The sequence below is a fragment of the Mobula hypostoma genome, chromosome 6 (assembly GCF_963921235.1).
Source record: "Mobula hypostoma chromosome 6, sMobHyp1.1, whole genome shotgun sequence".
NCBI classification, from domain to species: domain Eukaryota; kingdom Metazoa; phylum Chordata; class Chondrichthyes; order Myliobatiformes; family Myliobatidae; genus Mobula; species Mobula hypostoma.
In genome coordinates, this window is record NC_086102.1 from 185,253,226 (window position 1) to 185,279,670 (window position 26,445).

At 41.1% G+C, this 26,445-nt stretch overlaps 1 protein-coding gene across 1 annotated transcript in view; it reads right to left on the minus strand.

The window, feature by feature from the left end:
* Positions 1-3,793: 3,793 nt before the first annotated feature.
* Positions 3,794-26,445, minus strand: part of cfap221 (cilia and flagella associated protein 221) — a 200,030-nt gene continuing 177,378 nt past the window's right edge. Inside the window, exons 22-25 of the mRNA XM_063052456.1 lie at positions 23,230-23,325; positions 16,356-16,460; positions 9,088-9,144; positions 3,794-7,424 (exon numbers count right to left, since the gene is read on the minus strand). Of these exons, the coding sequence (XP_062908526.1) occupies positions 7,298-7,424; positions 9,088-9,144; positions 16,356-16,460; positions 23,230-23,325 (385 nt within the window). The 3' untranslated portion in view covers positions 3,794-7,297. The remainder of the gene's footprint in view (positions 7,425-9,087; positions 9,145-16,355; positions 16,461-23,229; positions 23,326-26,445) is intronic.

A 26,445-nucleotide genomic window follows, 5' to 3' on the forward strand; every position in this document is an offset into this window, starting at 1 on the left:
CTGCAGATGCAGGAAATCTGAAACAAAAAATACCAAATGCTAGAAATACTCAGTACGGGCAATACCTGTGAAAAGAGAAACAAAATTAACTTTTCAGGTTAAAGATGAAATGATATTTTTTTTCTTCCCACAGATGCTGCTTGACCTGAGAATTTCCAGCATTTTCTCTTTTTCTTTCAAATACAGCTGCATGATTCGGTTTGGCCCTTCAAGCAAAGAATAATATAATATGTCTATCGGTATACTTTTTATACTGATTGAGATCACTGCATCTTGTTAAAACCATGTTACAATTTATATTGCTTCTACAAGCTCCACAAAACATAACTGCTGCAGAGACAATGTTGGTGCCTCTTGGAGTCTATGGCGGAACAGAAAATTGGTGCAGGTGTCACATATGGAAAATGTTGCTGACTTTGATATCTTTCAGGCTCCTGGCTCTAACTTAGCATTTGTGTAGCCATGATACAGAATGTGATTGGATGGCTGAAACATCAAAGATATATTGTGGAGAAGAGGTGTAGGAGAGAGAAGATGGCATCAGTGAACAATACTTCCAAAGGTGACGTCCTCAAGACGGGTCATGAAGAAATTCCTTTCACTTCTTTTAAATATTTTTTTATTTCAGATATGGTTCTGCTACTGTTAGAGCCTGTAATCTACAATCTGGCGTGTGATTTTGGGCTGATGGGGCTATTTGGTGCTTTGTTGTCTCACGAAGCTGTAACCAAAACCTGTGGCATGGAATCTAGGAGACCTGGTGCAGGCCTATGATTTACTCCACGTCTCACTGATTAAAGTGCCGATGAAGACTGAAAACCATCGAGGTGGGTGCGGAAGGTGAGTTAGTTTTCAGCGCTGTCTACCAGCCTTTCGCCTGTCGCTGCTGGAGAAGGAGTCTGTGCATGATGTTATTTTGCTCTGTCTCACTCGCTGCTCCCAAGGGAAGGTCATTGTGTTTGACTGATCTCTCTCTCAATGCTGTCGGTGGATGGCCAGAGAAAGATTTAATTGATGCCAATTGTAGATTTGGGCTCTAACTCAGTTTTTATGATGTGTTCGATTTCTAGTTCTAGTTTTTTGTTTCTACTTTTTGGGAGATTTTATGATTTGGATGTACAGCAAATAATGAACACTGAGCTGATTTTTTTGATGCCATTTGCGCAATTTTTCTTTTGCGTGAGGAGGAAGTTTGATGTTTCTCTTTGAACAGGTTGGTTCCAAGGTTCTTCTTTGTTTCGTGATGGTCTGTGGGGGAGACGAATTTCAGGGTTGTATACTGCATAGATCCTTTGCTAATAAATGTACTCTGAACTTTGAGACATCCTTTTCTATAGAGTTCTGGTTGGATTTTGTATGTTGCTAGAGATAGAAATCACACACAAAGACTTCCCATCTATTTTAATTGTGTCAACAAGTATTAAATTTATAATATCCATTCAAAGGGAGTTAATTTCTGTCATTGTTTCAATATTCTGTTCTGTCATCCAGTACATAAAATAGGTATCCACCTTTAGAAAGCCCACTTCCACTCTTCCAGATTGGAGATACAAGCCCAAGACAATATGCTAAAAGATTAAAATACCTCCAGTCCACTTCCATGCTTCATATCTTCTTCACCATTGCATTCATGGCTAGCAACTATATTAGAACATGAAACCATTTTTGTACTTCATTACCCACTGCAGGCAGTCCCACATCATGAAAGGACTCTTTGGCACACTGAATCCATACTAGTTTTGATGTACATTAATGATACTCTAACCCCATTTTATTCCCCTCACTTTTTAAACTCCCATCAGAGGGGGGAGAAGATGGCGGCGCGACGGCAGCGCGCGCGGCTACTTCGGTGATGAATATCTATTATCTGTCAAGTAGGGAACCGTGCACAATTCTAATTTGATGGAGACAGACGTCAGAGTGCGGTGGAACATCTGGAAAACATCTGAAATGCCTGCTTCGCTGCCACTGCTACTGTGTGGTAACCGGAATCTCCGGAGCTGAAGGCCCTGAAATCCTCGGCTTTGCATGCTTCAGCGGCCGAGGAGAGGTCGAAGGCGCTCGGCAGAGGATGGCGCTTGGGAGGCTGTATCTGAGAGGCTGGTCAGAAGCTGGGAGATTTCGGACAGATAGACTCAGTGTCGGCTGTGGTCGGCTGCTTCCCAGGTATTGGCAAGTTGACGGTGCCTGGAGGTTTATGGCAGGGAGTTTCTCCCTTTTGCCACCTGCTATCGGGGACTCGGGAGTCGATCGACTTGGGACTTTGAGACTTTTTTTTTACTGTGCCCATGGTCTGTTCTTCATCAAATTATGGTATTGCTTTGCTCTGCTGTAACTATATGTTATAACTATGTGGTTCTGTCAGTGTTAGTCTTTGGTCTGTCCTGTTTTCTGTGATATCACTCCAGAGAACATTGTATCATTTCTTAATGCATGTATGCATTTCTAAATGACAATAAAAGAGGACTAAGTGTTCTCATAATCTTAAAAAAAAATCCTATCACGGTTACACTCACCTTAGGAATTACTTATATTGGGGAATTTATCTATGAACCTGCACAAGTGGGTGTAAACAGAAGCAACTAGAGCAAATGAATGCAGTGACAGGAAGAACATACAAACTCCGCACAGATAGTACCAGAGGTCAGGATCTTCAAACCTCCTTTTTCTCAAAGGCTGTTCATCAAAAACTGTGAGTGATGGCAAATTTCATAATTGATATCTGCATGCATCAAAAAGCTCCAAAGATAAGAGTAGTGGTCCATAACATGGATAAATCCACTAGCAACAAACCTGAACGATGCACCATTCATACAGTACTGTGCAAGAGTCTTAGGCACTGAAGCTACTGCATAAAACCTTTGCACAGTACTGTAGGTCAAGGATCCAGATGATTTAACATGGAGATTGTTGCTCTAGGTAATAGATAATAGGTAGAAGATGGCCAGGTTGAAGAAGAGGAAATCAGGTATACCTTTTTCTGTAAGGACAAACTATAAGAGCAATGCTATCTTCATGGGGTGAGCTCTGTTGTCAAGAATGATCCAGTTTGACATCTCAGTGGCTCTTCCTGTTGACTAAGTGAGTGTCTCAGAACATTACATCTTGTTCTATGGTTGAACCAGCACACCATGATTACATTCACATGTTACAATCCCAAAGTTACGGTTATCTACTCCAATTCTCAAACCTGGCCTGCATTCCAGAAAGCAAACTGATTCTCCTGACTGACTTCGATGTCAGGACATGATTTTCTCACAGGGTCTGAGTAGAAAGGAAAGAATAAGGAAAAGAGGCTCCTGACATTGCCAAGACTTATCTATCACAGTGATAAGCACAAAGGATAATCCAGGCAATTATAGGCCAGTGAGCCTCACTCAATGGTTAGGAAGCTATTGGAGAGGATACTAAGGACAGGATTTATGTGCATTTGGAAAGGTATGGCCCACATAGGGAAAGTCAGCATGACTCTGTCTGGGGCAGGTCATGCCTTACAAACTTGACCAGTTTTTTGAGAAGATGACAAAGAAACTTGATCAGGGTAAGACAGTGGATTTTAGTAAGGCTGCTCGTGTAGATTGATTCAGAAGATAAGGATGCATAGAATCTAGGATGAATTTTAAGCTTGTATTTGGAACTGGCTTGCCAATAGGAAACAGAGTAAGGGTGGAAGATTGTTATTCTGGCTGGAGGTCTGTGACCAGTGGTGTTCCCAAGGGCTAGTTGCTGTGACTTCTGTTTAAAATATGCATCAATGATTTGGCTGAAAATTCAGATGGGTGGATCAGCATATTTGTGGATGACACCAAGATTGGTGAGTTGTGGACAGTATAAAAGGCTACTAAATAATATAGCAGGATAGAAATCAGTTGCAGATGTGAGCAGAGAAGTGTTAGATGGAGATTAATCTGGGTAAGTGCAAGGTGTTGCAATTAAGGATGTCAAATAAACAGATAAAGTTAATGGTAGATTACTTAATGACATTGAGATAGAAAAGGATCTTGGAGTCCAGGTCTATAGTTCACTGAAAGTGAATAGGGTGGTAATGAAAGCATATGGCATGATTGCCTTCATTGGTGGGGAGATTGATTATAAGAGAAAGGAAGTCACGCTCCAACTATATAAAACTTCAATTAGAAAGAGTATTGTGTGTAGTTCTGGTTTCCTCATTATAGCAAGGATGCAGAAGAGGTTTACTAGCAAGCTTCCTGGATTAAAGGGTATGAGCTACAAGGACAGGTTGGACAAACTTGGCTTGTTCCCACTGAAGCATTGAAGGTTGAGGGGAAACTTATCATGTTTTTAAAATTATGAGAAGTATAATAGGGCAGATAGTCAGGATCTTTCCTCCAGAGCAAAATTGTCAAACATAATATATTAAACAATCATTACTCAACTATATGCTTCTGCATCAGGTGCTACCTCCTCCAGGTACCTCAAAGTACATCACAAACTCCTTCAAATCCACTGAGAGGATAAACAAATCAGCATTAATTACTTTGAATCTGTTTAATCAAGAGCACACAGAAACCCAGCTAAGCAACAAAAGCAGATGACTAGCTCCCAAACTGTACATCACCTATCAAACACCTGCTAAGTACCTCTAACTCTCTTATGGAGGAGTCTGCAAATCTCACTTTAACCTTATCGGCCCCCTTCATATATTGAAAGGTTTTATACCCTAAGTGTAGATGACACTGCCATTAAGAATTTTCATTGTAAATTAAGACTATGTAATATTATCATTGTACCTATTTTTACTTTAAAAAATTCATTTGAAGAACAAACACCCCAAAGCACATTATACATAAATTGTTTCATTCAGTTTCAGTGGCAGAGTACGGTGCTATGAGCATTTATCTCAACTTGATTAATCATAATGAAAAGAAAAATGGTAGATGATAGGGAATATGTGATGTAAACAGATATTGCCACCAAATGTCACCATAATGAATGATGTGAATGAGGTAATCTTTTGTTTAATATTTCATCAATAAAAGCAAAATTATTCAGAAGCGTCTATTTTACACTAAGATGCGTGTGCTACAGATCTCTGTTAAATCAATGGATTGCATAGCGGGAGAGAGTGTTCAAAAGAAGCGAGGATATTTTAAGCAATAGAGTTCCCAGGGAGATATTGGGTTGTGCCTAATTAGGCACTTTGGCAAGATCCAATATAAAGAAGTTAGGTTTAAGCATTGTGTGCATGGGCCAGTGTTATAGTGGGGAGCTCAGACTTTGGCACATAGAGGCTTTGGTGAGGAGAGGCAGAGGCAGAAGTTAGATCTTTTTTCGTTTATTTTTTCTTTCTTTGTTACTGCATAGTTAGATCAGTGGGGATTCCAAGCAGGATAATGGAATGCTCCTCTTGCGGGATGTGGGAAGAACTCTATCCCTGATGACTACACCTGCAAGAAGTGCATCCTCCTGCAGCTTTTTTCAGACCCTGTTAAGGAACTGGTGCTAGAACTCGATGTACTTCAGATCATTTCGAAGCTGAGGGATTGACTGACAGGATTATAGGGAAGGAGTTACACGCAGGGAACAGAACACGTGTTACTAGGTAACCGTCAGGAGCGGGAAAAGGGATAGGCAGCCAGTGGAGAGTACTCCTGTGGCCGTACTACTCAACAACAGATGTATCACTTTGGATGAGTCAGGCTCTGTGGCTCAGAAGGAGAGGGGGCAGAAGAGGAGAGCGAGTCGTGATAGGGGATTCTATAGTTAGGAGATGCTGTGAAATAGACACCCAGATGGTATGTTGCCTCCCAGGTGCCAGAGTCAGGGACGTCTCAGATTGAGTTCACAGCCTTTGACAAGGTGTTGCCCATGAGGCTGCTTAACAAGACAAACTTTATGGCATTACAAGAAAGATACCAACATGGATAAAAGACTGTCTGATTGACAGGAGGCAAAAACTAGGAATAGAGTGAGCCTTTTCTGGTTGGCTGTCAGTGATTAATGGTGTTTCGAGGGGGTCCATTTTGGGAACGGTTCTCTTCATGTTACAGTACTGTATATGTCAATGATTTGAACGATGAAATGGATGGCTTTGTGGCCAATTTGCAGATGACACAAAGATAGGTGGAGGGGCAGGTAGTGTTGATGAAGCATTTAGACAGTTTGGAAGAATGGGCAAAGATGGAATATAGTGTCGGGAAATGTATGGTCATGTACTTTGGTAGAGGAAAAAATGCGTAGACTCTTTTCTAAATGGGGAGAACATTCAAAATTCAGAGGTACAAAAGGACTTAGCAGTCCCCAAGCAGGATTCCTTTACTTACAGGTTAAGTCAATGGTAAGCAATGTCAACATTTCAAAAGGTCCAAAATATAAAAGCAAGGATATAATAATGAGGTTTTATAAGGTATGAGGTTTCAAGAAGTCTCATGAGAGTGATTCTGGGAATAAAAAGATTTTTGTATGAGAAGCATTTGATGGCTCTCTACCAGTAATCGCTAGAATGAGTGGGGATCTCATTGAAACCTATTGAACTTTGAAAAGCCTTGATAGAGTGGACATGGAAAGGATGTTTCCTATAGTGGAAACCAGAAGGAATGGCTTCAGAATAGAGGGACATCCATTTAAAACAAAGATAAAGAGGAATTTCTTGAACCAGAGGATATTGAAGCTGTGAAATTCGTGCCCACAGAAGGTGTGGGGGGCAAGCCATTTGGTATATTTAAACAGTGTGTTGATAGATTCTTAATTAGTAAGGGCATCAAAGGTTACAGGCAGGAGAATGGGGTTGAGAGGGAAAGTAAATCAACCATGATCGAATGGCAGAGCAGACTCATTGGGCTAAATGGCTCAATTCTGCTCGAATGTTTTATTGTCTTATTAATCATTAATATTTTGATTAATTACTACTCGCTGATATAAAGAGGCAAAATTTCAGATTAAGAAAAAAATCAGTTGATTAGTTTTTTTATATGCAAGGCTATTTCCCACTTTTTCAACATTCCAACAGTCCCCTGCCTTCACCATAAAAAGCCACACAGAAATAATTCCTTGAGTATGGATAACATATTACCTTTAACATGTGACTGTTATCACAATAACAAAGTATTTATTTAATTATAGTTTTGACCTTATTTACAACAATTTTACTCTACTATTTATTGCAATCTGGGCACATGGAATTCCTGATTCATTATAATGGCACAATGTCAATATTCCATAAATGTATAATTGTACTTTTAGCAAACTAGAAAAATAATTGTAAGTATGGAAATACTTGTGCACCAAGCAGTTCACATGTCATTTTGAAACTACGATGTAGTAATAAATGTCAATTTTAGTTTAGAAGCAACGACTTGTTGATACTTAAACGTCTGAGGTGCTCCAGTCGCATTTGAAAACCTGATCCCAAACGGTTGTTCTGAACTTGTAGGGCATTCTCCAAATGTTGTTCTCTTACTTCCCTGAAAATATGATCACTGATTAGCACTGCTGAGAACAGAAAGAGTGGAGTAGAATATATATACACAAGATACACTGATTCCTTTAATAGCATGCACTAGACTGGAAAATTTATTGTTGGCCTTTTACTGTCACTACATTCTGAAGTACCCTGGTGTTCGACAAGCCACGGACTCAGAAGCTCTAAAGATGGCTTATCAACATCCGTAAAATGGCAATTAATGCTAGGCATTAAATGTTGGTCTCGCCAGTCATGGCCATGTTCCAAGAATGAGGAATTTCCCGATGGGGGTGCTGCTCCCAATTTCTCCGGGCAGCTGTACTGCAACAATTCCAGCAAACTGTTGTTATTACTATAATTTTAAAAATCTATAGAATAAATCCTGAATTCTCAGGTATTGCCTATTTAAATTAAGGAACTTACAGCATACTAATAGAATGAATTAAGAAAATAATGCATTCATACCATAAAAATGTTGAATGCTAAACCAATTATTTTGATTTATCTGAATGAAAGTTTCTCAATCTCAATAAGCTATCTCTCTTTTAAAATAAAATTTCTATATTTGTGGTGCATTTGTATCAAGTAATAGTTCTGGTTGACTACTTATATTGACAAACCTTTTGCAAAGGATGGCATGTTATGAATATAAGTATCTGATGTATACAGTATGTTGTAGATATTTGAGTTTCTCCAGTCATTAACACAAACCCATAAAAAATCAAATTAACTTCCCTGTGCTTTCTGCTGCTCTTCCCTTTGGATTAAGGTGGAACTGTTGGGTAGATTTTATCATAAAGCCTCACTTCCCATTTGCAATGAACTAAAATGTAACTCTACCTGACACTGCATTCTCAAAACATGCAAGTATAGAACTTAAAATCTAATTAGATAATAGCACAAAGTTTGTGTTTCTCTAGTTTATCCTTATCACAGTCATTGAACAATATTTATAAATAGAAATCTTCTTTTGAATTGCATTAATATACAAAAAAATAATAAATCTTTGGTTTCTCCCTTATACTTGAAGACAATGAGGTTGGGAAATGCATGTGCTCTGCTTGTTCATATATCAACTACTTCAAATAAATTTCCAGCTACAATATTTTATTTCCTAAAGAGTGATTAGAATACTGCAAATTGACTTAATTCCTCATGCAATTGCTCCTGGAAGAGAACTCCTTAATTCATCATCTATTGATAAGCAACCAGCTGATTTTTGTGCTGTCCCATACTCAGCATTGACAGGTTTCTTCTTTAAACTACTTAACTACTTTTGCAACTGTTAGATACCAATTATATTCACTAAAAACACAATGTATTTTCAATCCATTGCTTTTTACATGAATTGCAATAATGTTGTAAATAAATTTAGGATTTATTAATATCATAAATCCGAGCCCTGTCTTGCCATGTTTTTTCTTTGATTCTTTTGATGTTAAAATTGCAAGCTATTTTAATATCAATAATAAAAATGATTTACTGCTTCCAATTTCCTAAGCACAGAATATTAAATACTGTACCTACTGTTTTACGAGTGAAACAACCATTGATGCTTAGTTTTCATTGCTGTCTCGGCTAGATGCTTTTAAACAGCTTAAGAAGTTCTTTGATATTTCAAAGAAGCAAAAATTGGTTTGTCTGTGTATGAGTGTAATATTTACCTTGGAGTGGGTTGAACAGGAGTTGATGTTTGTGAAGATTTAGCCTTTATGAGCTTACTGTAAATAAAGAGAAAACATTGTTGATTAATGCACCTTTCCATACTGTTTAAAGAATTGTAATTTCCTGCTCCCCTCTTCTAATCTGTGCTCCCAAAATAAGTAATAGAATTGTTTTAAAAACTGATTTAAAAATAAAAAATGAACAAGTAAAAACTAAAATAAACATTAGTTATATTACTATTGCAGATAGTTTGATTTTTATAAAATGTTAGGTCAAATTTCTGTCAGCCCTCTGGTCAACAGAACCAAACTTGTGTGACTTATAGAGTCATAGAACACTACAGAACAGAAACAGGCCCTTCTGCCCATCCAGTCTGAGTTAAACTATTATTCTGCCTAATCCCACTGACCTACATCCAGAGGATATCCCTCCATACGCCTCCCATCCATGTACCTATTCAAATTTCTTTTAAATGTTGAAATCAAACCTCCACTTATCACTTCTGGTAGCAGATCATTCCACTCTTACTGCACTCTCAGTGAAGAAGTTCCCCCTAATGTTCCCCTTAATCTGTTCACCTTTCACCTTTGAACCATAACCTCTCATCGTAGTCTCATGCAACCTCAGTGGAAAAAAGCCGACTTGTATTTACCCTATCATAACTTTGTATACACCTGTAAAATCTCTCATCAATCTTCCATGTTCCGGAGAATAAAATCCTATCCTATTCAACCATTCCATATAACCCAGGTCCTCAAGTCCTAGCAATATCCTTGTAAAATTTCTACGCATTCTTTGGATCTTATTTAGACCATAAGATTATTTATAGGACCAGATACAAGAACAGAACTGGGCCATTTAGCCCATTGAGTCTGCTTCACCATTTCATCATGGCTGATCCAACTTTCCTCTCAATTCCAATCTCCTTCCTTCTTCCCGTATCCCTTCATGCCCCGACCAACCAAGAATCTATCAACCTCTGCCTTAAATATACATAAAGACTTGGTTTCCACATCTGCCTGTGGCAAAGAATTCCACAGATTCACCACTCTCTGGCTGAAGAAATTCTTCCTCATCTCCGTTCTAAAAGGACACTCCTCTGTTCCGATACTGTGTCCTCTGGTCTTGGACTCTCCCACCAGAGGAAACATCCTCTCCACATCCACTCTACCATTTGATAGGTTTCAATGAGGTCACCCCTCATTCTTCTGAATTCTGGTGAATACAAGCCCATGCCATCCAACGCTCTTTATATGACAAGCCCTTCAATCCTGGAATCATTTTCGTGAACCTCCTTTAAACCTTCACCAGTTTTAGCACATGCTTTTTAAGATAATTGGCCCAAAGCTACTCTCAATATTCCATGTGAGGCCTCACCAGAGCTTTCTAAAGTCTCAAAATGACAATAATTGCTTTTACATTCTAGTCCTCTTGAAATCAATGTTAACATCCCATTTGCCCTCCTCACCACAGGCTCAACCTGGAAATCCACCTTTAACCTTTAGGGTATTCTGCACAACGACTTGCAAGTCCCTTTGTGCCTCAGTTTTCGTATTTCCTCTCCATTTACAAAATATTCAGCCTTTCATTTCTTATACCAAAGTGCATGATCATACACTTCCTGACACTGCACTCCAACTGCCATTTTTTTGCCCATTCTCCTAATCTGTCTAAGTCCTTCTGAGTCTCTCTACTTCCTCAGAACTTCCTGCCCTCCACCTACTTTCATATGGTCCTGCAAACTTTGCAGCAAAGTCATCAATTCCATCATCTGAATCACTGACATATAATGAAAAAGAATCTGTCCCAACACAGACCTTTGTGGGACACCACTAGACACCGCAGCCAACCAGAAAAGACTCCCTTTGCTTCCTGCCAATCAGCCACTGCTTTATCCATGCTGGATCTTTCCTGTAATACCACAGGCTCATAGCTTGTTAAGCAGCCTCAGGTGTGGCACCTTGTCAAAGGCCTTCTGAACATCAAAGTACACAACATCAACTTCTCCTTTGTCTATCCTGCTTGTTATTTCTTCAAAGAATTCCAACAGATATGTCAGGCAAGGTTTCCCCTTGAGGAAACCATGCTGACTACAGCCTATTTTATCATGTGCCTACAAGTACCCTGAGATTTCATCCTTAATAATCGACTCCAACATCTTCCCAACCTCTGAGGTCAGACTAACTGGTCTATAGTTTCCTTTCTTCTGCCTCTCTCCCTTCTTGGAGTGTGAGTGACATTTACTATTTTCCAGTCTTCTGGAACCATTCCAGAATCTAGTGATTTTGAAAGATGATTACTAATGTCTCTATGATATCTTCAGCCACCTCTTACAGAACCCTGAGGTGTAAAGCATCTGATGCAGATGTCTTATCTAGAAACATAGAAAATAGGTGGAGTAGGCCATTTGGCCCTTCGAGCCTGCACTGCCATTCAGTATGATCATGGTTGATCATCCAACGCAGAACCCTGTACCTGCCTTCTCTCTATACCCCCTGATCCCTTTAGCCACAAGGACCATATCTAACTCGCTCTTATAGCCAATGAACTGGCCTCAACTGTTTTTTGTGGCAGAGAATTCCACAGATTCACCACTCTCTGTGTGAAGAAGTTTTTCCTCATCTCGGTCCTAAAAGCCGTCCCCTTTATCCTTAAACTGTGACCCCTCGTTCTGGACTTCCCCAACATCGGGAACAATCTTCCTGCATCTAGCCTGTCCAATCCCTTTAGAATTTGATACGTTTCAATAAGATCGCCCCTCAATCTTCTAAATTCCAGCGAGTATAAGCCTAGTCGATCCAGTCTTTCTTCATATGAAAGTCCTGCCATCCCAGGAATCAATCTGGTGAACCTTCTTCGTACTCCCTCTATGGCAAGAATCTACCTTCAGACCTTTCAGATTCCCAGGAACCTTCTCTCTAGTAATGGTAACTATACACTTCGTGACCCCTGACACCTGGAACTTCCAACAGTTTACAGTTGAGACTGACACTAAATACTTATTCAGTTCATCTGCTATTTCATTGTCCCCCATTACTACCTCTCCAGCATCGTTCTCCAGCAGTCCAATATCTACTCTTGCCTCTTTTTTACACTTTATGTATCTGAAGAATCTTTTGGTATCCACTTCAATATTATTGGCTAACTTACTTTCATATTCCATCTTTACCTTCTTAATGACTTTTTAGTTGCTTTCTGTTTGTTTTTAAAAGTTTCCCAATCCTCTAAATGCCCATTAAGTTTTGCTCTATTATATGCACTCTCTTTGGCTTTTACTTCTCTTGTTAGCCATGGTTGTGTCATCTTTGCTTTAGAATATTTCTTCCTCTTTGGGATGTATATATCCTATGCCTTCCGAATTGCTTGCAGAAATTCCAGCCATTGCTACTTTGCTGTCATCGTTGCCAGTATTCTTTTCCAATCAATTCTGGCCAGCTGCTCTCTCAAGCCTCTGTAATTCCCTTTACTCCACTGTAATAATGATACATCTGACTTTAGCTTCTCCTTCTCAAATTTCAGGGTGAATTCGATCATATTGTGATCACTTCCCCCTAAGCTCTCTAATCAATTCTGGTTCATTGCGCAACACCTAATCTAGGATAGCTGATCCCCTAGTGGGCTCAACCTCGAGCTGCTCTGAAAAGCCATCTTGTAGGCATTCTAGAAATTCCCCCTCTTGGAATCCAGCACTAACCTAATTTTCCTAATCTACCTGCATATTGAAGACCCCCATGACTATTGTAACATTGCCCTTTTGGCATGCATTTTCTATCTCTGGCTGTAATTTGTAGGCCACATCCTTACTACAGTTTGGGGATCTGTATACAACTCCCTTCAGGGTCTCTTTACTTTGAACAACACACACAAAATGCTGGAGGAACTCAGCAGGCCAGGCAGCATCTAGGAAAAAAGCACAGTCAGCAATTCAGGCCGAAACACTACTCTTTTCCTAGATACTGCCTGGCCTGCTGAGTTCCTCCAGCATTTTGTGTGTTGCTTGGATTTGCAGCATCTGTAGATATTCTTTTATTTGATTGGATCTCTTTACCTTGAAGTTCCTTAGCTCTATCCACAATGATTCAACACCTTCTGACCCTATGTCACCTCTTTCATTTTTTAACAACAGAGCAACGCCACCCCCTCTGCCTTCCTGCCTGTCCTTTGAATACAATGTGTATTCTTGGACATTAAGCTCGCAGCTATAACCTTCATTCAACCATGATTTAGCGATGCCTACAGCATCATACCTGCCAATCTGCAACTCTGCTGCAAGTTAATTTACCTTATTGCAAATACTGCATGCATTCAAATACAACTCCTTCAATCTTGTATTCACCCTTTTTGATTTTGTCTGCCTTTTACGTTGCAACTCATCCTGTTGACTGCAATTTTGCCCTCACAATAGCCTCTCCTCACTACACATTCCCTCTGTTTGTAAACCAGCTACCTCATCTTCAGCAATATTATCCACCTTTCCTACAATACTTTTTGCATTGAAATATGTGCAGCTCAGGACATCAGTTGCACCATGCTCAGTTTTGATTCGTGACTTTGTCTAAGGTCTTAGCAACATCTGCCTTCATAACCCCCCTGCTAACTGTTCTGGCAATCCGCTTCCCATCCCCCTGCAACTCTAGTTTAAACCTCACCGTACAGCATTAACAAACCTTTTCCCTAGGATATTAGTCCCCCTCCAGTTCAGGTGCAAACCACCCTTCTGTACAGATTCCACCTCCACTGGAAGAGAGTCCAAAAATCTTATGCCCTCCCCCCTACACCAACTCCTTAGCCACATAATATACTGTATAATCTTCCTAGTTTTGGCCTCACTAGCACGTGGCACAGGTAGGAATCCTAAAACCACAACCCTGGAGGTCCTGCCCTTTAACTTAGTTCCTGACTCTTTGAACTCTCTATGCAGAACCTCATCATTCTTTCTACCCATATAAATGATACCTACATGGACCATGACTTCTGGTTGTTCACCTTCCCGCTTAAGAATGCTGAGGATTTGATCCAAGATGTCCCGGGCCCTGGCACTTAGGAGGCAACATATTGTCCAGGAATCTCGTTCTCATCCACAGGACTTCCTTTCTGTTCCCCTAACTAATGAATCCCCTATCACCACAGCGTGCCTCTTCTCCCCTCTTCCCTTCTGAGTCACAGAGGCAGACTCAGTGCCAGAGAACTGACCACTGTGTCCTTCCTCCAATAGGTCATGCCCCAATAGAATCCAAAGTGATATAGCAGTTGTTGAGGGGGCTGGCCACAGGTGTACTCTATACTCCCTCCTTAACCTCCTTCCTCTTCCTGACTGTCACCCGGTCTCCTGTGACCATCTTGGGTGTCACTAACTCTCTATCACCCCTTCAGCCTCCAAATGATCCGGAAATCATCCAGTTCCAGCTCCAACTCCTTAACATGGATTGTTAGAGCTGCACCGGGATGCACTTCTCGCAGTTGTAGTTATCAAGAACACTGAAGGTCTTCCTGCCTTCCCACATCTCGCAAGAGGAGCATTCAACTATCCTGCCTGACATCTTTACTGTCCTAGCTGAGCAAATCAAAAGATGGAAAGGAAAAAAACTTAACCTTCAGCTTTTCTTTCCTTTGCTTTCTCTGACTGAAGCCTCTCTTCGCGGAAGCCTTGAAGAACTAAAGCCTCAAGATCACCACTCTGACTCTGTCCAGACAGACAATGGCTGCTGCGATGACAGCAACTATGCTTACCCCTGCCTTTTCTTTAATTTGCTCTTGCCAGTCAATCCCAAACGCTGATTGGTTGCTGGTCAAAGCTCTTTTTTTTGCTGTAGCAACCCACTGCTGATTTTTGTACTGGCAGTGGACTTGATTGAAGTCCCCTCCTCTCAAAACTTCCTATGTTTGAATTGGCTGCTAGTCAAAGCTCTCTTTCACTGTAGTGACTCGCTGCTGCCTTTTGTACCGGGGTAGTGGACCTGATTGAAGTCCCCTCCTCTCAAAACTTTCATTGTCCGGATTGGCCGCTGGTCAGAGCTCTTCTTTTTATATCTTTCCTGTAGGTACTGCAGGTGGCCAAAACTTCACATAACACTCCAAATTAGCCCTCCCTAAGTCTTATACAACTTCAACATAACATCCCAACTCCTGTAGTCAATACGTGGAGTTGTAAAAGACAATGTGCCAAAAGCTTTCTTTACTACCCTATCTACATCAGCTATCATTTTCAAGAAATTAGGGGACTGTATTCCCAGATCCCACTGTTTTACTGCACTATTTAGTGCTTTACCACTCACTGGGTAAGTTGTAACTTGATTTGTCGTCAAAATGCAACACCTCACACTTGTCTGCATAAATATCCATCTGCCATTTTTTTTGCCCATTTTTCCAGCAGGTCCCGATCCCACTGTAAGCCTTGATAGCCTTCCTTGCTGAGCACTACACCCCCAATCTTGGTGTCATCCATAAATTTGTTGATTGAAGTGGCCGCATCATCATCCAGATCATTGATATAGGTGACAAATGACAACAGACTTAACAATGATCCCCGTGACACACCACTAATAGCATTATATTCCCTCATAACCCCAATTAAATGCTTTCCCAAATTTTCTGCTCCTATCCCTCTCCTTTTATAGGCATCCGTTAGTCTCATGGGACCATGGATTTGCGCCTTGGAAGGTTTCCAGGGCGCAGGCCTGGGCAAGGTTGTATGGAAGACCAGCAGTTGCCCATGCTGCAAGTCTCCCCTCTCCACGCCACCGATGTTGTCCAAGGGAAGGGCATAAGGACCCATACAGCTTGGCACCAGTGTCGTCACAGAGCAATGTGTGGTTAAGTACCTTGCACAAGGACACACACACTGCCTCAGCCAAGGCTCGAACTAGCGACCTTCAAATCACTAGACGAATGCCTTAACCATTTGGCCACGTGCCAACTATCCCTCTCCAGCACTATGGCAAAGGAGATCAGTACTTCCAAAATGCTCTCCCACTGAGAGATCTGACATCTGACCAGGTTCATTTCCCAATACCAGATCAAGTACAGCCTCTCCTCTAAATGGCTTATCTACGTATTGTGCCAGGAAATCTTCCTGAACACACCTAACAAACTCCACCCCATCTAAATCCCTTGCTCTAAGTAGATATCAGTTTTCCTTTCCATTAACATTATTAATGGGAGATAATTACAGAACGGTTCATTTACTAACCTGCCAAAACTGAATGCAATCACAGACATAGTATGTAGTTAAGAAAGATGCAAGAAGCCTATCTGGGTGTACACTTACTCATCTTCTTGTTCTGCTTCAAATTTAGGATTCTCTGATAATGCACTTTGAATCATTGTGAATTCAGCTTCCAACATTTCTGGTGTCAATACAACCTCTTCAGGACTATGATCCAAAAATCAACAATTATTACAGAAACCACACTCTTTTAATAAATGCAACACAGGTCTAATTTTATTTCATTTCAATTTTCATTGTTACTTTAACTATCAGGTTCATGATTAAGAACAATCACCTGAAGACTGAGGATTTTCACTGCTTTTGGTATTTCTCTTTTTTTGTAACTAGTAAAAATCATTAACTCGGATAGATAGCCAAAGCAAGGCATTGTAAATGTCAGAGTTTTGAAATATCATGACTAGAGATGTTTATTTTCTGAGGTCAATTAACTTAATTAGACTAGCAACTGCAATGTGCCCTGTCAAAAGAAAAAGGTGGTGTTTCTCAAACTGCATTAAGGTTTATTGCAAAACTGTAGGAGAATGGGATTAAGAGAAAGAGGTGAAAAATCTGTATGTTTAGGGCATAGTGGATGTCAGAATCAGAATCAGGTTTATTATCACCAGCATGTGTCATGAAATTTGTTAACTTAGCAGCAGCAGTTCAAGGCAATACACAATATAGAAGAATAAATAAATTACAGTGTATATATACATATATCGATAGATTAAAAATTGTGCAAAAACAGAATACGCATTAAAAAAGTGAGCTAGTGTCCAAGGGTTCAAAGCCCATTCAGGAATTGGATGGCAGAGGGGAAGAAGATGTTCCTGAATCGCTGAGTGTGTGCCTTCAGGGTTCTGTACCTCCTAACTGAGGGTAGCAATGAGAAAAGGGCATGCCCTGGGTGCTAGTGGTCCTTAATAATGGACACTGCCTTTCTGAAACACTGCTCCTTGAAGATGTCCTGGGTACTTTCTAGGCTAGTACTCAAGATGGAGCAGACTAAATTTATGACCCTCTGCAGCTCCTTTTGGTCCTGTGCAGTAGCGCGCCCCCCCCCCCCATACCAGACAGTGATGCAGCCTGTCAGAATGCTCTCCATGGTACAGCTATACCAGTTTTTGAGTGTGTTTGTTGACATACCAAGTCTCTTCAAACTCTAAATGAAGTATAGTCGCCGTCTTGGCTGCTTTATAGCTGCAACGATATGTTGGGACCAGGTTAGGTCCTCAGAGATCTTGACATCCAGGAACTTGAAACTGCTCTCTCTCTCCACTTCTGATCCCTCTATGAGGATTATTATGTGTTCCTTCGTCTTACCCTTCCTGAAGTCCACAGTCTCTTTCATCTTACTGACGTTGATTGCAAGGTTGTTGCTATGACACCACTCCACTAGTTGGTATATCTCACTCTTGTATGCCCTTGTCTCCATCTGAGATTCTACCAATAATAGTTGTATCATCAGCAAATTTACAGATGGTACTTGAGCTGGGCCTAGCCACACAGTCATGGGTATAGAGAGAGTAGAGCAGTGGGCTAAACACACACCCCTGAGGCACACCAACGTTGATCATCAGCACGGAGGAGCTATTATCACCAATCTGCACAGATTGTGGTTTTCCAGTTAGGAAGTCAAGAATCCAATTGCAGAGGGAGGTATAGAGGCCAAGGTTCTGTAACTTATCAATCAGGATTGTGGGAATGACAGTGTTAAATAAGACCATAAGAGATAGGAGTAGAAGTAGACCATTTAGCCCATCGACTCTGCTCCGTCATTCAATCATGGGCTAATCTAATTCTTCCAGTGATCCCCACTCCCCTGCTTTCACCCCATACCCTTTGATACCCTGGCTAATCAAGAACCTATCTATCTCTGCCTTAAATGCACCCAATGACTTGGCCTCCACAGCCGCTCGTGGTAACAAATTCCACAGATTTACCACTCTCTGACTAAAGTAATTTCTCCGCATCTCTGTTCTAAATGGACGTCCTTCAATCCTGAAGTCGTGCCCTCTTGTCCTGGACTCCCCTATCATGGGAAATAACCTCAATATTTCTATCAGATCTCCCCCCTCATTCTCCTGAACTCTAGGGAATACAGCCCAAGAGCTGCTAGCCGTTTCTTATACAGTAACCCTTTCATTCCTGGAATTATTCTCTGAACCCTCTCCAATGTCAATATATTCTTTCTAAAATAAGGAGCCCAAAACTGCACACAATATTCCAAGTGTGGTCTCACGAGTGCCTTATAGAGCCTCAACATCACATCCCTGCTCTTTTATGCTCTACCTCTAGAAATGAATGCCAACATTTCATTTGCCTTCTTCACAACCGACTCAACCTGGAGGTTAACCTTTAGGGTATCCTGAACAAGGACTTCCAAGTCCCTTTGCATCTCTGCATTTTGAATTCATTCCTCATCTAAATAATAGACTGCCCATTTATTTCTTCCACCGAAGTGCATGAACATACACTTTCCAACATTGTATTTTGTTTGCCACTTCTTTGCCCGTTCCCCTAAACTATCTAAGTCTCTCTACAGGCTCTCTGTTTCCTCAACACTACCTGTTCCTCCACCTTTCTTTGTATCATCAGCAAATTTAGCCACAAATCCATTAATCCCATTGTCCAAATCATTGACATACATCGTAAAAAGCAGCAGTCCCAACAACGACCCCTGTGGAACTCCACTGGTAACTGGCAACCAGCCAGAATAGGATCCCTTATTCCCACCGTCTGTTTTCTGCTGACCAGCTAATGCTCCACCCATGCTAGTAATTCCCCTGTAATTCCATGGGCTCTTATTTTGCTAAACTGCCTCATATGCAGCACTTTGTCAAAGGCTTTCTGAAAATCCAAGTACACCACATATACTGCATCTCCTTTGTCTACCCTGCTTGTGATTAGTCAGGCAGAATTTCCCTTTCAGGAAACCATGCTGGCTTTGGCCTATCTTGTCATGCACCTCCAGGTATTCCGTAATCCCATCCCTAACAATCAATTCCAACAACTTCCCAACCACTGATGTCAGGCTAACAGGTCTATACTTTCCTTTCTGCTGCCTCCCATCCTACTTAAATAGTGGAGTAACATTTGCAATTTTCCAGTCATCTGGTACAATGCCAGAATCTATCGATTCTTGAAAGATCATTGTTAATGCCTCTGCAATCTCTCCAGCTACTTCCTTCAGAACCCAAGGGTGCATTCCATCAGATCCAGGAGATTTATCCGCCTTCAGACCATTAAGCTTCATGAGCATCTTCTCAGTCGTAAGTTTCACTGCACACACTTCACTTCCCTGACACTCTTGAATGTCCGGTATACTACAGATGTCTTCTACTCTGAAGACACACTCAGTTCCTCTGCCATCTCTGCATCTCTCATTACAATATCTCCAGAATCATTTTCTTTAGGTCCTATATCTATCCTCAACTCTCTTTTACCCTTTATATACTTAAAAAAGCTTTTAGTATCTTGGTTTAATATTAGTCGCCAGCTTCCTTTCATAATTCATCTTTTCCTTCCTTATGACCTTCTTAGTTTCCTTCGGCAAGTTTTTAAAAGCTGCCTAATCCTCATTCTTCCCACTAGCTTTGGCTTCCTTGTATGCCCTCTCTTTGGCTTTTATGTTGGCTCTGACTTCACTTGTCAGCCATGATAGTGTCCTCCTTTCATTCGAAAATTTCTTCTTATTTGGAATATATCTGTCTTGCACTTCCCGCATCTTTCACAGAAACTCCAGCCATTGCTGCTCTGCTGTTTTTCCTGCTAGTGTCTCTTTCCAGTCAACCTTGGCCAGTTCCCCTCTCATGCCACTGTAATTTCCTTTATTCCACTGAAATACCGACACATTGGAATTTAGTTTCTCCTTCTCAAATTTCAAAGTGAACTCGATCATATTGTGATCACTGTTCCCTAAGGGTTCCTTAACCTTAAGCTCTCTTATCACCTCTGGATCATTGCACGACACCCAATCCAGCACAGCTGATCCGCTAATGGGCTCAACAACAAGCTGTTCTAAAAAGCCATCCCTTAGACATTCTACAAATTCTTTCTGTTGCGGTCCAGTACTGGCCTGGTTTTCTCAATCCACTTTCATGTCAAAATCCCCAACGATTATCATGACATTGCCCTTCTGACACACCTTTTCTAACTCCTGCTCTAATTTGTAATCCACATCCTGGCTGCTGTTTGGGGGCCTGCATACAACTGCCATTAGGGTCCTTTTACCCTTGCCATTTCTTAACTTAACCCATAGAGACTCTACACCTTCCGATCCTATGTCATCCCTTTCTAATGCTTTAATATTATTTCTTATACATAGGGCCACACCACCCCCTCTGCCTACTAACCTATCTTTCCGATACACTGTGTATTAAACCTGCTCTATTAAATATTATTACAGCTCTATTAAACCTGCCTGCAAGGATATTGGACCCCTTTGGGTTCAGATGTAACCCGTCCTTTTTGTACAGGTCGTACCTCCCCAGGAAGTGGCCCCAGTGATTCAGGAACCCGAAGTCCTGCCCCCTACACCAGTCTCTCAGCCACGCATTAACATGCCTGATCATGCTATTCTTGCGCTCGTTAGCACATGGCACAGGCAGCAATCCTGAGATTACTACCCCAGAACTCCTGCTTTTCGGCTTCCTACCCAACTCTCTGAATTCTCTCTTCAGGACCTCCTCCATTTTTCTACTTAGGTCATTGGTAGAAAATGCTGAGCTATAGTCAATAAACAGCTTCCGAACACAGATGTTTGTGTTGTCCAGGTAGTCTAAAGCCATGTGAAGAGCCATTGAGATTGCATCTGCCGTTGACCTATTGTGGCGATAGGCAAATTGCAATGGGTCCGAGTCCTTGCTGAAGCAGGAATTCAGTCTAGTCACGATCAACCTCTCAAAGCATTTCATCACTGTAGATGTGAGTGCTACTGGGTGTAGTCATTAAGGCAGCCCACATTATTCTTCTTTGGCACTGGTATAATTGTTGCCTTTTTGAAGCAAGTGGGAACTTCTGCCCATAGCAATGAGAGGTTGAAACTGTCCTTGAAATAATCCCACCAGTTGGTTGGCACAAGTTTTCAGAACCTTACCAGGCACTCCGTCGGGACCTTCAACCTTGCGAGGGTTCACCCTCTTTAAAGACAGACTAACATTGGCCTCTGAGACAGAGATCACAGGGTCACCAGGTGCAGCAGAGATCTTCACAGCTGTAGGTATATTCACCCTTTCAAAGCGGGCATAGAAGGTGTTGAGTTCAACTGGTAGTGAAGCATCACTGCCATTCATCTTAATTGGGTTTTGCTTTGTAGGAAGTAACGTTTTGCAGACCCTGCCAGAGTTGTCAAAGATCCGATGTCACTTCCAACTTTGTTCAAAATTGTCTCTTTGCCTTTGAAACAGTTCTCCACAAGTCATAGCTGGTTTTCTGGTATGGACCTAGGTCGCTAGATTTGCATGCCACAAATCTAGCTTTCAGCAGATGATTCACCTCCTGGTTCATCCACACCTTTTGGTTTGGGAACGTAGAGCAAGTCTTTGTAGGCACACACTCATCCACAAAATTTTTGATGAAGTTGATAACGACAGCAGCATACTCCTCCAGATTCGAAGATGAATCCGTGAATACAGTCCAGACCACCGATTCAAAGCAGTCCTGTAAGTGCTTCCCTTGTCCACACCATCTTGGTCTTCACTACTGGTGCTGCAGTCTTCAGTCTCTGCCTATACTCGGGGAGTAGAAGTACAGCCAGGTAATCAGACTTCCCAAAGTGAGACGTGGAATAGCATTCTTGTTGATGTTGTAACAATGGTCCAGTGTGTTGTTTCCTCTGGTATTGCAAGTGATCTATTGACAGTAATTGTTCAGTGATTTTTTTTCAGAATGGCTTGGTTAAAATCCCCCAAAACAATGGTGAAGGCGTTAGGGTGCACTGTTTCGTGTTCTGCGAGGCTACATCAATATTATGCTTATTCCCCTCTAGATCAGTCCATAATCTGAGCAGTCAAGTCAAGTCACATCAAGTCAAGTTTATTGTTAATTAGCGATTAGTGTTTTTTGGCAAATGAGACCTTTCTCCGAACCAGGGTGTAAAGCACAAAGGTACACATAATACACATACCATAACTTAGGAAAGTAAGGATAAAATGTACAGATGAATTACACATAAATAAACAAAGTAAAAAGTATAAATTAAATATTTTCAGGTACAGAACAAACTAACCGTTGACACCTCAAATGTGAAGTGGCAAGAAGTTCACAAGCCTGGGGGAAGAAACTTTCCTATCCTGACCATTCTTGCTTTTATGCATCAGTCTCCTGCCTGATGGTAGAAAGTCAAAGAAGATGTTGGATGAATGGGTGGGATCCTTAATAATACTAAGGGCCCCAGGTACACAGTGCTCCTGATAAATGTCCTTGATGGATGGTAGGAAAACCCTCTAATCCTCTCAGCCATTCTCATAGTACTTTGCAGGGACTTACAGTCCAATACAGTGAGTATAGTGCAATAAATTTAAAGGAATACGAGGAAGGCACCAACTTCAGCAGAAAAGAGTGCTTTGGATGAGGGAAGAAGAAAAAAACTAAAAAGTAGCTGTTGAATGGGAAGATATTCTTCCAGCTGTATACTTGAAGATATGAGATAAATTCGAATGCCCCAGAATGAAACATCCCTTTGGAATGCTGAAAAGTGAGGGGGAGAGAGATGATTCAATGGTGGCAATATGCTGAGAATGTCAACAACTGCCTTTGCTCTCCAATTTTTTTTCATAAAACTAAGAACTTTTGCAGTTTCTTCTAAACAACTCATGCCATTTATTCTATGTTGCCTGTTAATTTTCCACATTTCCCTGTGAAGTATATGAAGATTCACATGTTGTCAACCAATAGAAAGTATAAACGTAAAAGTCCATATTTTAAAGAATACCTTTCTGCAGTTATGTTCTCCTTGTTTCCATCTAATTTATGATCCAGTTGCAAAGGAACATCAACAGGAAGCATATCCAATGAAAATGGATCATTCCTAGACAAACAACATGTCAAGTAATCAGGCATGCCAAAATGCAGTCATGCATAGTTTGCTAGAGTAATTTCTAATGCAGTGTAAAATGATTTCATAATTACTAGCATTCAGAATTGCTTCTAAACCAGCCGCTATAATTGGCATCAGAATCAATGCACCAGTGCTGTGAAAATAAAAATGGCAGATCACTACTTTTTAATACTATTTCATGGATACTAATGGAATGTTGTCAGTATTGTTTATAAAGTCTGTGGCTCTTCCAGGTAACCTGAAGTCCTTCACTCTATTTGAGTAAAATAATAATAATTTTAAAAAAGTAGAAATGTTGCACCATATCAGATTGTATCATATTAAGAGACTAGGAAATGCTGACCACTGAAATGGAAGGAAATTCTTACTTATCTCAGTTAGGGTACATGATAGTTGGGTGAGGTAGTGAACAGTCTATTGGAATCAAAGGTGTTGAACTAAGGGTGAATTTTGTAGTTGTCTGGGCTGAACCCGATTAACTACAGTAAGTCTTGATTGGAGGGGAGAATCTTGGATTAAATATTTCTTTCAAACTGTGACGCAGAATGTGATAAATTGTGAAAAAGTAACTTTTTAAGAATAAAAATCAACAGTAATTTGCAACTACATCTGATTATAACTTTAAAAATATAAAGTTAAATGGAGTGCATAATTGTTTTAAACAGCATTATTTCATTAAGGACTTTGGAATTACTAAAAGTGCTAACGGTTTCAAAAGTGAGGAAGCCAAAAATGACTGGAAGCCTATACTTGATAAAATCAAATGTTTGTGCCATAATGAGGTCACCCTCGCAGTGGAGGAGCAACACCTTATATTCCGTCTGAGTAACCTCCAACCTGATAGGATGAATATCTCCTTCCAGTGAACAAATTCTGACCACCTCTCCCCCTCTATTTCCCACTCTGACATTTTACCTTTTCTCACCTGCCTATTACTTTCCCCAGGTCCCCTCCTCCTTCCCTTCCTCCTGTGGCCCACTCTCCTCTCCTATCAGATTCTTTCTTCTTCAGCCCTTGATCTTTCCCACCCACCCGGCTTCACCTATCACCTTCTAGCTACCCTCCTTCCCTCTCCCCCATCTTTTTATTCAGGCAGCTTCCCCCTTCCTTCTCAGTCTTGATGAAGGGTCTTTGCCTGAAAGATTGACTGTTTATTCATTTCCATAGACGCTGCCTGACCTGCTGAGTTCCTCCAGCATTTTGTGTTTGTTGCTTGTTCAAACGGGCCTTTTGGGGGATCACCATTTCACCACAGTAATGCATTACTTGTGAAATGGGTTAATGGTTGGAACCAGAGACCAACCATCATCGGTGTGGAGAACTCCCATGTCACACACATGGAGATTATATTGACTGTTTATTCCCCTCCATAGATGCTGCCCAAGTTACAGAGTTCCTCCAGAATTCTGTGTGTGTTGTCAAGATTTCTAGCATCTGCAGAATCTCTTGTGTTTATGACTTCTGACACTTGCTTATAATTCTAAATTCAGCATCTGCAGTTTTATTCTTCTTTTTCCTTTCATGCTTGCACTGCACCTGGCAAATCATTGGTGCTGCTCCCTCACAGCACTACGGTCCCAAATTCAAAGCATAACCTTGGGTGTGTTTGTGTAGAGTTCTATCCAGTGCAACATGGTTTTCCTCTGGGTGCCCTGGTTTCCTTCCGTATCCTGGAGATACGCTGGCAGGTTAATTGGCCACTTAAAACTACTTTGAGCGTGAGCTAATGGTAAAAAAAAAAATCAAATGAGAGCTGAGGGGAAATACAAGAGAGAGAAAATTGTAGGTAATTTGGGAAATAAGAAAGGGGATTGAGATTAATTGTATTGTTCATTGGGGAGCCGATTCGCAAGATGACATCCATCTTTGGCATTGTAAGAATAAACTGAGGCAGCTATTGTAACACAATTGTATAGAACACAAGGGCAAAATGCATGTAGTGGCCACTATTAGGTTGAGAAGTGGAAATGCAAAGGGTGAGGCTGATCTGGGAAGTAGACCAGATTAGGGTTTCTCCAAAGGGAAAGATATTCTGAGTCTAGGGCTAGCGAAAGACAATTCATCATGAGTTACATAGAAACATAGAAAATAGGTGCAGGAGTAGGCCATTTGGCCCTTCGAGCCTGCACTGCTATTCAGTATGATCATGGCTGATCATCCAACTCAGAACCCTGTACCAGCCTTCCCTCCAAACCCCCTGATCCCTTTAGCCACAAGGGCCATATCTAACTCCCTCTTAAATATAGCCAATGAACTGGCCTCAACTGTTTCCTGTGGCAGAGAATTCCACAGATTCACCACTCTCTGTGTGAACAAGTTTTTCCTCATCTCGGTCCTAAAAGGCTTCCCCTTTATCCTCAAACTGTGACCCCTCGTACTGGACTTCCCCAACATCAGGAACAATCTTCCTGCATCTAGCCTGTCCAATCCCTTTAGGATTTTATACGTTTTAATAAGATCCCCCCTCAATCTTCTAAATTTCAGCGAGTATAAGCCTAGTTGATCCAGTCTTTCATCATATGAAAGTCCTGCCATCCCAGGAATCAATCTGGTGAACCTTCTTTGAACTCCCTCTATGGCAAGAATGTCTTTCCTCAGATCAGGGGACCAAAACTGCACCCATAGCCCTCTATTTTTCTAAGCTCTATGTACCTATCCAGAAGTCTCTTGAAAGACACTGTCTTATCTGCCTCCACCACTGTCGCCGGCCACCCATTCCACGCACTCACCACTCTCTGGTGAGAGTGTGTAATGAAAGCTTATACTTCAACACTGCCACGTCCATCACCATCTCAGAACAATGGGACTTCCACGAACTTTGATGATAAATAGTTCAGAGAATTGGTCACAGAACTGTCTGGACAGTGTGAGTGAGCTAGTTCACAGAAGCCTCAGGACAACAGTCATATCTTTACAAGCACCAACAAGAAGCTGAGAAACAAAAGCTCAGTATGAGTCAGTTACGAGTAAAAATGTACTCTGACGTGAAAAATCATCACAACTAATCTTGCTTAAATATACAATCTTTGCATGGAATAATGTACATGACAAGTACCTGGACAAACTAGTGCAGGTCCCTTGCGGAGTACT